At 71.9% G+C, this 13,375-nt stretch overlaps 2 protein-coding genes across 2 annotated transcripts; one reads left to right on the forward strand and one right to left on the reverse strand.

Moving 5' to 3' along the window:
- Window positions 1-1,728: 1,728 nt before the first annotated feature.
- Window positions 1,729-4,953, reverse strand: AURANDRAFT_61061 (hypothetical protein; the record flags this gene model as incomplete). The annotated part of the gene is made up of 1 exon (XM_009035227.1): window positions 1,729-4,953. The coding sequence occupies one exon, from the start codon at window positions 4,951-4,953 to the stop codon at window positions 1,729-1,731; it is 3,225 nt and encodes a 1,074-aa protein (XP_009033475.1).
- Window positions 4,954-8,197: 3,244 nt separating this feature from the next.
- AURANDRAFT_19598 (hypothetical protein) lies at window positions 8,198-9,132 on the forward strand (the record flags this gene model as incomplete). The annotated part of the gene is made up of 2 exons (XM_009034717.1): window positions 8,198-8,562; window positions 8,601-9,132. The coding sequence occupies 2 exons, from the start codon at window positions 8,198-8,200 to the stop codon at window positions 9,130-9,132; spliced, it is 897 nt and encodes a 298-aa protein (XP_009032965.1).
- Between the last annotated feature and the right edge of the window lie 4,243 nt (window positions 9,133-13,375).

The raw sequence follows: 13,375 nt of genomic DNA on the forward strand, positions 1-13,375 counted from the left end.
CGGCGGCGGCGACAGGCACACGACGAATTCGTCGCTGTCGTCGGCCGCGGCGTCCATGTCGGCGCGAGGCAGCCCACAACGACGACAGGAACACGCCGCCGTCGCGCACGGCAAGGCCGCGGGGCAGCCCCGGGAGTTGCCGTGGGGCGCGGAAGGTATGCGACGGCATTTCGACGCGCTGGAAGCCCTGGAAAGGCGCCAGCAGGGCAGCCGATCCCGACACGGAAGCGCTGCGCATAGGCGTGAGCGGCGCGTTCACCGTGTGTAGAGGCATGAGTGGCGGAGATCGCGTGTGAACAAGCGGCACTAAAGACTTCACCTTGTGAACGAAATGAGTGGTTCACACAACTTCTCTTGCTATTCATTTGGGTCTGTCTGTGACGCGCGCTCGAGGCGCGCGCGCCGTCGTTCCTTCGCGGCGCCATGGACCGGTCGACGTTCGACGGTTGGCTCCTGACCATCGTGACGCTGCTGCTCTGGGGGTCCATCGGCACGCTCGCGAAGGCGTCGAAGGTGAAGTGGGCCACGTTCTATTCCTACTACGCCTGCGGCATCGTCGTCGCCGCGTCGCTCCTGGGCGCCTCCCTGGACTTCGCGACGGTCTTCGCGGAGGCGCGGCGCGCGTCGGGCGGCGCGCTGTTCTACGCGTCGCTCGCGGGCGTCTGCGGCTGCGTCGGCAGCATGCTCTTCCTCTCGAGCATCGAGCTCATCGGCGTCACGTTGTCGTACCCCGTCGTCACGGGCCTCGAGATGACCCTGGGCACGGTGCTGCTCTACCTGGCGGACCCGCAGGACCTGAGCGCGGGCTACCTCGCCGCGGCGCTCGTCGCCGTCCTCGCGGCCGTCGCGCTCGACGCGTTGGCGCAGCTCCAGCTCACGCTCGACGAGGAGGCGGCCGCGCGCGCGGGCGCCGTCGTCGCGGAGCCGGCGCCGGCCAAGGGCGAGGGCGACGCGCTCATCAAGGGCCTCGTGCCGCCGCCGCCGCTGTCCTTCCGCCACCGGTCGACGTCGCTCGGCAAGCTCGACTTCGTCGTCGAGGACGCGGAGGAGACGGACGTGCCCTTCGACAGCGGCGACGACGACTCCGACGCCGAGGCCGGCGACTTCGTGACCATGCCCCTGTCGCCCCACCTCGCGCGCGCGCACTCCGTCGACGTGTTGGCGTCGAACCGGCTCCTCGAGACGCCCGCGAGCCCGCGGTCGCCGAGGGTCGACAAGTCGGCGAAGAAGGTCGTCCGGCGGGGCCTGCGGCGCGCGGCCGCGGCGGGCCTGCTGATGAGCCTCTGGCCCGTGCTCGAGGCGCTCGCGCTCGAGGAGGACGACGGGCTCTCGGTGTTCACGTTCATGGTCCTCTTCGGCTTGAGCCACTCCGTGGCCGTGGTCGTCGCCGTGCCCGTCCGGAGCCTGTACCTGAAGCGCCCCTCCTCGAAGAGCTCGCCCGCGGAGCCCATGGCCGGCGTCTGCGGCCGGGCCTGCGCGTGCGGCCTCGCCGCGGGCGCGTTCTGGTACAGCGGCGCGGTCTTCGTCTTCGTCGCCGGCACGAAGATCGGCGTCACCGTCGCCGTGTCCGTGGGCCGCTGCTCGCCCGTCGTCGCGGCGCTCTGGGGCATCCTGGTCTGGCGCGAGGCGCAGCACGCGAAGCACCGCGCGTCCCTCTACATCGCCGCCATGTTCGCGTGCTACGTCGTCGGCATCGTCCTCATCGCCTGCTCCGCGCGATAAAGCGTCTTAGGGCGCGGAGAGGCGGACCTCGCCCTCGCGGAGCGCGTTGCGGTCCTTGGCCCACGTGTTGTGCATGAAGTCCGGCGCGACGGGGATGGCGACGAAGGCCGCGGGCGGCGGCGGCTCGACGTGGACGTGGCGCGGCTGCGTGAGCACGTGGACGACCTCGGCGACGACGAGGGCGTCGTTGGCCTCCCTGTCGTCGCGGTCGTCGTCGTCGTAGTCGTGGCGGTTCCGCTCGCGATGCCGCCGGCTACCGTCGACGGCGAGCTCGTACTCCTCGAGGACCTCGTCCTGGGACTTGGACGGGTCCAGCGTCCGCAACAAGCGGTGGAAGGTCTCGAGGTTCAGCAGCCCGTCGCGGTTGATGTCGCACTTGCGGAACTCGCGCTCGACCCTGGCGCGCTCGAACGCCGCGGCCTTGGCCTTGACGGTCTCCGCGTGGCGCGCGCGCGCCGCGCCGCCGCGCGCGCGCTTCTGGATGAGGCGGCTCGCGTAGCGCCGCGTCTCGCGCGCCGCGTGGTCCGTCGCCGCGGGCCAGTGGGCCACCAGCGCCTCGAGCGCGTCCGCCAGCTTGACGCGCAGCTTCAGCGAGATCGGGTCCGGCTCGACGAGCGCCGCTCGGGCGTCCAGACTCCTCACCAAATCGGCGTAGAACGGCAGGTCCGTCGTCAACGCGTTCTCCCGCCAGGGGTAGAGCTTGTGCGCGTCGAAGACGTGGATCTGGAACAAATTCGGCGCGAGCGCGGCGACCTGCCCCAAATCCAACACCTGCTCCTCCTTGGCGCCGAGCTTCTCGATGATCTTGTCCCGCGGCACGAGCGTCGACAGCGCGACCACAAAAAAGTCGAGCGCGCGCGGCGACGCGAGCGGGTCGTGCGCCGCGGACGCCTCGAGCGCCGCGAAGACCGCGGGCACGGCGAAGGAGTTGCGCTTCTGCTTGAGGCCCCGGGGCACGCCCGCGACGCGCGCGAAGAGGCGCGCCAGGGCGTAGTCGCGCGCGAGCTGGTCCACGCCGAGCGCGAGCTCGCCGAGCGCGTCGTCGGCCGCGTGGCGGAAGATGAGGCGCCGCGTCAGGAACTTGCGCGCGATCTTCGCCATCGAGTGGCCCCGGAGCGTCGCCTCGGAGCCGACGTGCGCCGCGTAGATGGACGCGATCTGCTCGAAGATCTTGTCCGGCCGCGGGACGGACAGGGCGCTCAGATCGACGTCCCGGAGCAACGCCGCTACGGTCGCGACGGCCGACACCCTGCGCCGCGACGCCTCGCGCTGGAGCAGCTGCTTCGCGTCCGGCTCGTCGAGCACGTGGAGCGCCGACGGGCACGCGCCGAGCAGCGCGCCGCCGAGGACGGCGACGCCCTGGAGCCGCGCGGCGAAGGGCTCGCCCTCCGGGGGCCGCGACGCGAACATCGCGCACTGCGGATGTACCGCGCCGAGCACGGCCGCCGCCCGTTCGACTCCCACGAGCGTGTCGTCGTTCGCGGCGGCGTCGAGCGCCGCGTCGACGCGCGCGAGCTGCGCGCCCTTGAAGAAGTGGCGGTCGCGGAGCGCGGCGACGACCGCGACGGGCGCGTCGCCGGACGCGAATCGGTCGTCGTCCGCGAGGTCCTCGATGGGCTTCCCCCCCAGGCAGCCCGAGATGCCCCCGTTGACCCACTGGAGCACGATGGCCTCGAGGGGCTGCGTCGCGCGCATGAACTCGTGGGCCGCGAGCACCGTCGCCGCGGCCGCGACGTCGCGCGCGGCGTCGCCGTCGCGGTCGTCGTCGTCGTCGGGCGCCGCGGCCTCGGCGAGCTCGAGCTTCTCCGGCGGGACGGGCGCCGCCAAAGGCTCCTCGGCGACCCAGATGCGCTTGCCCGAGGCCAGGTACAGCGCCTTCATGCGCCGGCCGTCGTCGAGCTCGAAGTACTCCGTCGACGACACCGCGGACGCGTCGTCCTCGGCGAGCGCCGCGGCGCCGGGCGCGGGCGCGGGCGCGCCCGCGTCCGCGGGCGCCGGCGCCTCGGCGAGGTCGCACGCGGAGTCCGCGCGCGACGCCGCGTCCCGTTCGTCGCCGACGTCGACGAGGCGCCGGAGTTTGGCGAGCGCGGGCCCGACGTTCGGATCCGCGAAATAAGCCTCGAGGCGCGCGGGGTCCGGCGCCGCGTCGTTGAGCATGTAGGTCAGCGCGTCGAGCACCTCCGGCGCGACGGGGCCGAGCGCCTCCTTCGCCTCCCGCGCCGCCGCGTCCTCCTGCAACGCGCGATTCCGCGCGTCGAGCTTCTCGACGCGGTCCGCCATGTCGTCGAAGTAGACCTTGCGCACGGCGTCCATCTTCCGCCGCGACGCGACCTCGACGCGGACCTGCTCGAGGCGCGCGACCGTCGCCTCGAGCTCCGCCTCGACGCCGAGCTTCGCGCGGCGGTCCTCGATGGAGCAGTCGTGGGCCTTCCGGAGGAGCGCCAGGGACTCGTCGCGCTCTCTGGAGAGCTGCTCGACGTGCTCCTCGAGCCGCCGGACGCAGCGGCCGTGGAACTTCTGGGCGTCGGCGCTGGCCCAGGACGGGCCGTCGCCCTGGACGGCGGCGAGGCCGCCGAGCGCGGCCTCGGCGGCCCGCCGCGGGTCGCCCGACGCCGCGGCCTCGCGGGGGCCCCGGCCGTGGAGGCCGGACAGCACCGCGTGGCGCGTGACCTCGTTGCGGAGGCGGCGCACCTCGTCGAGCAGCTCCTCCTCGCGGCTCAGCGCCCGCCGCACGGCGCCGCGGAGCCCCGCGGCCTTGGACCGGGACTGTTCTAGAAGCTTGCCGAGCACGCCGTCGATGGCCTGGTCGCCCACGGGCAGCGTCACGGTAAAACAGGCGCCGTGGCCGCCCTCGCTCGTGTCCCGCACGAGGGGCTTGAGCACGTTCTTGTGCTTCGCCGGGCTCGCGGCCTTTTTCGCGAGGAGGCCGTCGACGGTCCGAGTCGCGACGCCGCCGCCGATCCAGCCCGCGGCCGCGCGCTCCGCGACGGCGCCGGGGCTCCGGCCCTGGCGCAGCCGCGCGTCGAAGAGCGTGTCGTCGAGCTCCCGGTTGAGCAGCGTCGCCTCGAGGCGCGCCTTCGGGATGCGCTCGGGGTAGCTCAGCGTCGTCGCCGCCCGCGGCGCCTCGCCCACGCTCGTCGCCGGCGTCGCGTCGAGGGGCGCCGACGCGCTCCGCCCCAGCGTCGAGGACGACGTCGCCGATGACTTCTTCATGGCTTTCTGGGCCTGCATGGCGTCGCCTGAGAGGGTGGCGCTCTTAGGCGTCCATAACGCGCTCTCACAAAGCGCCGGGGCAGCGTTGGCTTGGTAGCGTCAAATTCGACTTTTGCCGGTAGCATATGCGTCGGTAGACGCTGCCCCCGCAACGTCCGCCTCATCCCCCCCTTCGCACGCGCGCCGCCGCCGCCCGCCGCGACGCTCGACGCCGCCGCCGCCCGCCGCGGCACGATCGCCGCTGCAACGGTCCGCCATGGACGCCGCGACGACTGCAAGCGCCTTCGACGCCGCCGCGCCGCGGGACCAGATGGCGCCGCCGGCGCTCGAGGACCTCGTCGCCCTCGTCGAGTTCGGCGGCAGGATACGGAGGCGGCTCGCCGACATCCAGGACGACGAGAACCTGCCCGGCATCATTCTGGTCATCTTCTTCGTGCCGGGGCTCTTCGGCATCATGTGGTACATGCTCGGCTGCAAGATGACGCAGGTCGTGCCGGCGTGACGGCGCGGGCGCGCGGGCCCGTCGCGTAAGGCGCTCGGCTTGCGTACGTCGGCGCGGGTTCGGCGGGGGGCGCGCCGGGGGGGGGGCGCGCCGCGCGGCCGCGGATCCCGCGGCGCGCGTGTTCTGCGAACGCCCGCGGAGCGGCGCGCGGCATGTGTCCTTTGGTTTTTGGGGCCGCGACGTGCGACGCCATCGTCGCGTGCCGGGCCGCTGGCCGGTGGCGACAGCCATCAACCGAGGGGTGCCCCAGGTTCAACAACGAGTTCAACCTGAGAGCGCTAAATCTAAACTTGAAACCCACCAGGAAAGTCTGGACAGAGCGTCTCGGGCAGTCCGTCGAGCCATGGGGGTGGCGGCGTCGATGAAGGAGGTGGCGGCGTACTGCGAGGGCGGCGCCGTGGGCGACCGCGACGCCTTCCTCGCCAAGTACGACTTCGACGGGACCAGCCTCATCGCCGAGGGCAACTGCGGCAAGGTCTACGCCTGCGCCAACAAGGAGACGTCGGAGGCCTGCGCCGTCAAGTGTATTAGTATGGCGGGCATGGACACCTTCGCCCACGAGGAGCTCAGGAACGAGGTGCACCTCCTCAAGTGCGCGGCGCATCCGGGTATTGTGAAGCTCCACGACTACTACGAGGACGCGGCCGCGGCCGAGGCCTACGTCGTCACGGAGCTCCTCGAGGGCGGCGAGGTCTTCGACCAGCTCATCGACATGGAGTGCTACGCGGAGAAGGACGCGCGGGCCGTCGTCGCGGCCGTCGTCGACGTCCTCGTGGCGCTCCACGGCGCGGGCCGGGGCGGGACAAGCGCGCGACATTCCCCGCTTCAAAGGCTCCGATCTCGACCGTCGTCCACTCGTTTCGGCTGATGTTTGGACGAGCGATCATCTCTCGGAGCGCTCTCGAAGCGTGGACGCTCTTCCTGGAACGCGCGCGCGTCGAAGCGACGTCGAATCGCCCTTTTCCTTGCCCAGGCGCGGGCGTCGCGCACCGCGACGTCGAGCTGTCGAACTTCGTGCTGAAGACGCCGAAGGACCAGACGTCCCTCAAGCTCTGCGACTTCGGCTTCGCCGTCCACGAGTCCAACGAGGCGCTGCTCAAGTACGCCTGCGGGTCGCCGCTCTATTTAGCGCCGGAGATCGTCCACCGCGCGCCGCCGTACGGCACGCCCGTCGACGTCTGGGCCGTCGGCGTCGCGGCCTACATCCTCCTCAGCGGCGAGCCGCCCTTCGGCGCCGACGCCGACTACGAGGACGAGGTGCTGGAGAGCATCAAGGCGGGCACCAGGGCAGCACAAGAGAGCGAAATTCCCAACTTCAAAGGCTCCGATCTCGGCCATTTTCCACTCGTTTCGGCTGATTTTTGGACGAGCGATCATCTCTCGGAACGGTCTCGAAGCGCGGATGCGTTTTCCGTAACGCGCGCGCGCGGAACACTCACGTTGAAGCTACGTTGAATCACTCTTGTGCTGCCCAGGCGGGCGCCGTCGACCTCGAGCCGCTCGCGCACGCGTCGGCGGACGCGCGGGACTTCGTCGCCAAGTGCCTCGTGTCGGACCCGGCGGGGCGCCTCACGGCGAAGCAGGCGCTGCTCCACCCCTGGTTCCTGCAGGCCCACACGGAGGTCGCGACGGCGCACCTCGAGAAAACCGTCGCGTCGTTCCGGAAGAACAAGGACAGCTTCCGCGGCAAGAAGCGCCTCAAGGCCTCCGCGACGAAGCTCCGGAACACGCTCCGCGCGTCGCGGCCGTCCTTCGCGAAGCTCGACGCCGCCGCCGCGGCGATCCCCGCCATCGAGGCCCTCTAGCGGCCGCGTCGACGCGCGCGCAGACGAGCGCCGCGCCGCCGCCGAGCGTCGCCGACGAGCGCCGCGCCGCCGCCGAGTTTCGCACCAATTCGCTCCCCAAATTCGACGCCACCACCAAATTCACCGACGACCCAAATTGGAACACACCCCGCGCGCCGGGCGACGCTCGCGTCCCGCGCGCCGCGACCCCCGTGTCTCACGCGCGCCGCGTTAGAGCCCGTTGTCGCTCGAGCGGTCCTGGGGGAGGAGGTCCCCCTCGCCCTCGTCGCCGAAGGCGACCTTGGTGTCGGCCTTCTCCGCCTCCGCGGCGAGGACCTTGGCCTTGGCGTCGTCGTAGAACTCCTGGGGCACGTAGGGGAACGACGTCCGCGGCATGGTCTCGCGCGTGTCCGGCTCGATCTCGGGAGAGCACCCGTAGGGCCACTGCTGCCCCCGCGCCGTCGCCTGCTCGCTCCAGCGCCGCATGGCGACGTAGGCCGACGGCGTCATGCGCTTCTGGGCGGCGAGGTCGAGGTAGTGCTCGGCCATGTCGTTGTCGGGCTCGACCTGTTCCTCCCGTCGCCGCCGCTGGAGCGCGAGGCAGTAGGCCGCGTTCGCGTCGCCCGTCTTGTTCCACATGTCGTTCATGTAGGCGTCGAGCACCTCGGCGGCGTCCGCGGGCATGGCCTTCAGCTCCTCCTTGGCCTTCTCCTCCGCCGCCTCGAGCTCCTTCTTCTCGCGCAGGCGCTTCTCCTCGATGGCGCTCCGCATCATGGTCCGCTGCTGCGGCACGTCCGTGGGGTCCACGATGGCGAGGTGCGCCATGGTCGGCCGGTCGAGATGCTGCGTCGAAGGGCTGCCCAGCGCGCGCGTTTTTTTTTTAGAGTTCAATATGGGGTCAATCAGGCTTCCTTGAAGAGTGGGTTTTGAAGGCCTGGCGCCGCCGGTGACGATGTGCCCATCATTGCTGGCGCCAATGCGCATCGCGCTCTTCCTCCTCGTGCACCTCGCCGCCGCGCGCGTCGGGCCGCTGAGCGGCAAGACGGCCGGCGTCACCGGCGGCAGCAAGGGCCTGGGCCGCGCCATCGTCGAGGAGCTCGTGGCGCAGGGGTGCACCGTCGTCACCTGCGCGCGCGACGCCGCGCCGCTCCGAGACGTCGACTGCATCGCCCTCGAGCTCGACGTGTCGACGCCCGCCGGCCGCGCGAAGTTCGCCGGCGCGTGCGCGGCCACGGGCGGGCTCGACATTCTGGTGAACAACGTCGGGACGAACATTCGGAGCAAGACCGAGGCGCTCGACGAGGACGACTACGCGTTCCTCATGCGCGCGCGCGGCGTCCGGTAATAACGGCTTCCACGCGCGCAACACTCCGCCGCAGGCGCACGAACCTCGAGAGCGCCGTCTTCCTCTGCCGCGACTGCTTCCCCGACCTCCGGCGGCGCCGCGGCTGCGTCGTCAACGTGGGCTCCATCTCCGGCGTCACGTCGGACGGCACGGGCGTGGCCTACGCGATCTCCAAGGCCGCGCTCGACCACCTGACGCGCTACCTCGCCGCCGAGTGGGGGCCGCACGGCGTCCGCGTCAATTCCGTCGACCCGTGGTTCATCCGCACGGAACTGACGGCGCCGCTCCTCGCGGACGCGGACTTCAAGGCCCACGTCGACGCCCGCACGCCCCTGCGGCGCGTCGGCGAGCCGCGCGAGGTCGCCGAGGTCGTCGCGTTCCTCTGCTCGGCCGGCGCGGGCTACGTGACGGGCCAGGTCCTCGTCGTCGACGGCGGGCTCACCGTGAACGGCTTCGACTACGCGCCGCCGCCGGCGCCCGCGGCGGCGCCGCCGGCGGAGCCGCTCTATCGGAAGCTGCCGCCGCGGCGGCCACCGCGGGGCTGGCCTACCGACAAGTATACGTAAGAGGAGGCCTAAGAGGTGCTGCGGCCTTCAATGTCGACTCCGACGACGAGGCCGGCGCCCGCCCGTCGTCGTCGACTCCGACTATGTCGCATGCAACATCGCTTCTTCCGCGGGGCAATATGAGACGCAGCTTGCGCCGATTCGGCCTCCGTGCGCAGCGGCGCCCGCTGTGCCGCGCGTTCTCGCAAGACAGCGATGGCGGCGGCGGCGCGTCGCTCAACTTCCCGCCGCCCCAGGACCGCGACACGCTGGTGAGCGCCTGGGGCTTCCTGCAGCGCGCGAACCCCTTCGTCGTCTGGGGCGAGAGCGTGGGCCGCGAGCCGAGCGACGGGCTGCCGGACCTCTTCGAGCTCGTCGCGACGGTGTTGGGCGTCTCCGGTAAGAGCGCGGGCGAGGTCAGCGACTACGCGCGCGACGCGCATTCCGCGTTCGAGCGCTACGTCGACGACCTGGGCTTCGAGCGGCGGAGCGTCATGGAGATCGTCGCCAAGGACGAGGCCCAGTCCCTCGAGGACTTCACGGAGGGCGCCCTGGGCGCGCGCGAGGCCGTCCGGGGTCGGCTGGCGCGGCCCGGGGACTTCGACGACCTGCCGCTACTTTTCGGCGACGCGCTCGCGGCCGCCGCGCGGAACGGGGCCTTCGCGCCCCCGGGCGACGACGGCGCGACGCCCCCGGGCGACGGCGCCGCGGCGCCCCCGGGCGACGACGACGCGACGCCCCCGGGCGACGGCGCCGCCCCGGGCGGCGACGCCGCGGCGGGCGAGGGCGGCGACGCCGACGACGCGGGCCCGCGCGCGCTCGTGGCGCGCGTCGCCTTCGCCGTGCGCGGCACGGGCCTGCGGGTCGCGGACCTCGCGCCGCGGTCCGGCGGGCTCATGGCGCGCTTCGAGCGGGCCGTCCAGCGGTGGCACTACGAGCCCTGCGCGCCGCCGGACGGCGACGGCGACGGCGTGCTCCTCCGCGAGTCGAGCGGCCTCTTCGTGGGCGCGTTCCACTTCGCGCCGGACGTGCTCGAGGCGCTCGACGGCGGGCCGCCCGCGGCGGCCATCGGCGACTACCTCGCGGCGCGCGACCTGACGTGGCCCGTGCCCAACGACGCGCAGCAGCGCCTCGCCGACGACGCCGAGGCGGCGGCCCGGTCCATGCGCGGCTGGATCTTCGTCGACGTCGTCTTCCCGGACGCGACGATGACCTTCGCGCGCGAGGTCGACCGCCGCGCGGACGCGCGCTGGGACGCCGACTGGCTCGTCGTCGACGTCGACGGCGCCGTCGCCGGGCACGACCACGGCAAGCTCCTGGCCACCTTCGAGTAACCTTCGACGCGAGACTCCGGGGCCGTCGGACGCGCGCGTTACGGCCGCCGCCGCTTAAGCCGCCGCTTGTGAAAGTGCTTGTGAACTTCAACATCGGAATTGCAGTTTTTCGTATCCACTGCGGGGCTGCCCGCCGAGTTGCTTCGAGTGGTGATCTCCGGCCGTCGCCGCCACTTGTCGGAAGCGGCGGGGCGGCAGCCCCCTCCGCCTCCCCGGCGGGCCGGCATGGACGCCTTCTGCCGCCTCTTCGGCTGCCGGAAGCCGCGGGACGACGACGGCGGCGAGTACGCCGTCGACAACGGGCGGCCCTGCGTCGAGCTCCTGCGCGACGACGAGGTCGCCTCGTCGACGCCCACGCGCTTCTCCGGCGCGGCGAGCCCGCCCTCGGGCAGCGCGTCGCCCGCGTCCTCTTGTGCGCCGTCGCCGGCGCGCGGGGGCGCGCTCGCGCCGCGGCGATCGCGCGCGCGGCCGCCGCGCGCGCCCTACGACTCCGCGCGCCGCAGGCACGTCGTCGACGGCGTCGATCCGGCGCGACGAGGACGACAACGGGCGGCCCCGGCCGTCGCCCGGGACGTCCAAGACCCTCTTCGATAAAAAACCGACGGCGAAGAAGCAGAAGGTCGACGAGGGCCGGAGCCCCGCGCTGCCCGCCGCGTGGCAACTGGTCGCGCAGCTCAAGGACGAGGACGGCGCGCTGACCAAGGACGTCGACCTGGAGATCCTGGGCGGCGGCGACGACGGCGACGACGACGACGAGCTCTTCGAGGACGGCGGCGCGATCACGTTTAGTGAGGCGTGGCGGTCCTTCAAGTCGCAGGAGGAGACGGGCTTCGGCAAGCTGCGCGAGTACGTGGCGAAGAACTACGCGGCCCTGCTCCGCAAGATGCTGAGCCCGCGGCGCGAGCCCTTCGACGGCGCCGCGCTCGGGCCCTCGGGCTTCGAGTTCCGCGGCCGCCGCGTGCGCCGCGACGACTTCGCCGTGCAGAACGACCGGGGCCTCGAGCTCGCCTGCTCGCTCTGGCGCGACGAGGGCCACGGCGCCCCGGGCGCGCCGCCGAGCCCCGGCGGCTTCCGGCCCCTGAGCCGCTTCCGGAGCGCGAAGAAGGACCGGAGGTTTTGCGTCTTGTACGTGCACGACGTCGGCGGGAGCCGCCTCGGCGCGCTGAGCTGCCTCGGCGTCGCTCTCGACGCGGGCGCCGCGGGCTACTGCGCCTTCGACACGACGGCCTGCGGGCGGAGCGGCGGCGCCCACGTGTCCTTCGGCCACTTCGAGCGGTGGGACGTCGGCGCCGTGGCGCAGGAGCTCGTGAAGCGGCGCGGCTTCACGGACGTCGTGCTCTGGGGCCGCGGCGCCGGCGCCGTCGCCGCGTTGCTCTACGCGCGCTTCGCCCAGGCGCCGCCGGCGAAGCGGCGGTCGTCGAAGGAGTCGTGGGAGTGGTCCGACTACTACGGCGGCGGCGGCGGCCCCGCGGGCGCGGGGCCCGGCGCGTGCGAGTGCGACGAGCACGGCTACCCGAAGCGGCGGCCCCGGGCCGTCGACGTCTTCAGCCAGGGCTCGACGACGCGCGGCGGCATCTCGACCTGCCCCGACTACGAGGGCGACGAGGCCGCGCGCGCCAAGGCCGCGCGGAGCTTCCTCCGGGGTTTGGAGGTGTCGACGATGACGGTCATGTGGGTCGTGTCCAAGCCGCCCCTCTACGTCTCCGCCGTCGCCAAGGGCTCGGCGGCCGCGGACTGCGGGTTAGAGGTCGGCGACGTCATCGCCAGGGCAGGAAAAGGGTGCGAAATTCCCAACTTCAAAGGCTCATATCTCGGTCGTTTCCCACTCGTTTTGGCTGATTTTTGGACGAGTGATCATCTCTCGGAACGGCCTCGAACGTGAACGTCTTTCTTTGGAACGCGCGCGCGCGGAATACCCACGTTGAAGCGACGTTGAATCACCCTTTTCCTGCCCAGGTGATCGCGGGGATCGGGAGTTCGATGCGGCTGCCGCACACCGCGGACGAGTTCGCGGAGATCCTGCTCAAGCTCGCCGAGCGGCCGCGGCCGGATCTGGTGGTCCACGTCTACCGCGACGCGACGGCGGGCGAGCTCGCCGCGCCGCCCTGCCCCTACCCGCAGGTCGTGCCCAGGGCAGGAAAAGAGAGCGAAATTCCCAACTTCAAAGGCTCCTCTCTCGGCCGGTTTCCACTCGTTTCGGCTGATTTTTGGACGAGCGATCATCTCTGGGAACGGTCTCGAAGCGTGGATGCTTTTTCCGGAACGCGCGCGCGGAAAACTCTTGTGAAGCGACGTTGAATCTCTCTTTTCCTGCCCAGGTCGTGCCCGCGGGGCTCGTCCTCGACTGCGCCGTCGACTCGCCGTCCGCGGTCGTCGACGCGCTCAAGGCCCACGCCCTCGAGCGCGAGCCCGTGCTGGTGACGCTCCTCGAGCCCGTGCTGAGCTCGGCGCTGGACATTTTGTACCACAGCATCCAGAAGCGCGCGAACTTCGACCCGACGGCGATCAAGGGCACGGACGTCGCGGCGGCCGTGCGCAACGTGCCCGCGCTCTTCGCCGTCAACGACTTCTCCGACCTCGACCGGGGCATCCCGAAGCTCGCCGCGCTGACGTCCACGGTCTACGACGCCTACAAGGGCGGCGCGAAGAGCCTCGTCCGCTACAACAGCCCGCTCCGGCTCGCGCTCCGCGGCACGCGCGTCGCGCCGGGTCCCCGTCCTTCTTTTCCGTCTCCCACGCCCGTTTCTTCCCGTAGGCTCGACGCCATGTCGTCCAAGTTCCTCAACAAGGCCTTCGTCTTCCTCCAGGGCCTCGACGGCTTCGAGCCCGTGCCGACGACGGCCGCGGGCGCCGGCGGCGCGGCCATGCCCCGCTGGGTCGTCACGACGCGGCCCTGGGCCCAGACCGAGGCGGAGCAGACCATCGACGAC

The sequence above is a fragment of the Aureococcus anophagefferens genome (genome assembly GCF_000186865.1).
Source record: "Aureococcus anophagefferens unplaced genomic scaffold AURANscaffold_2, whole genome shotgun sequence".
NCBI lineage: Eukaryota > Pelagophyceae > Pelagomonadales > Pelagomonadaceae > Aureococcus > Aureococcus anophagefferens.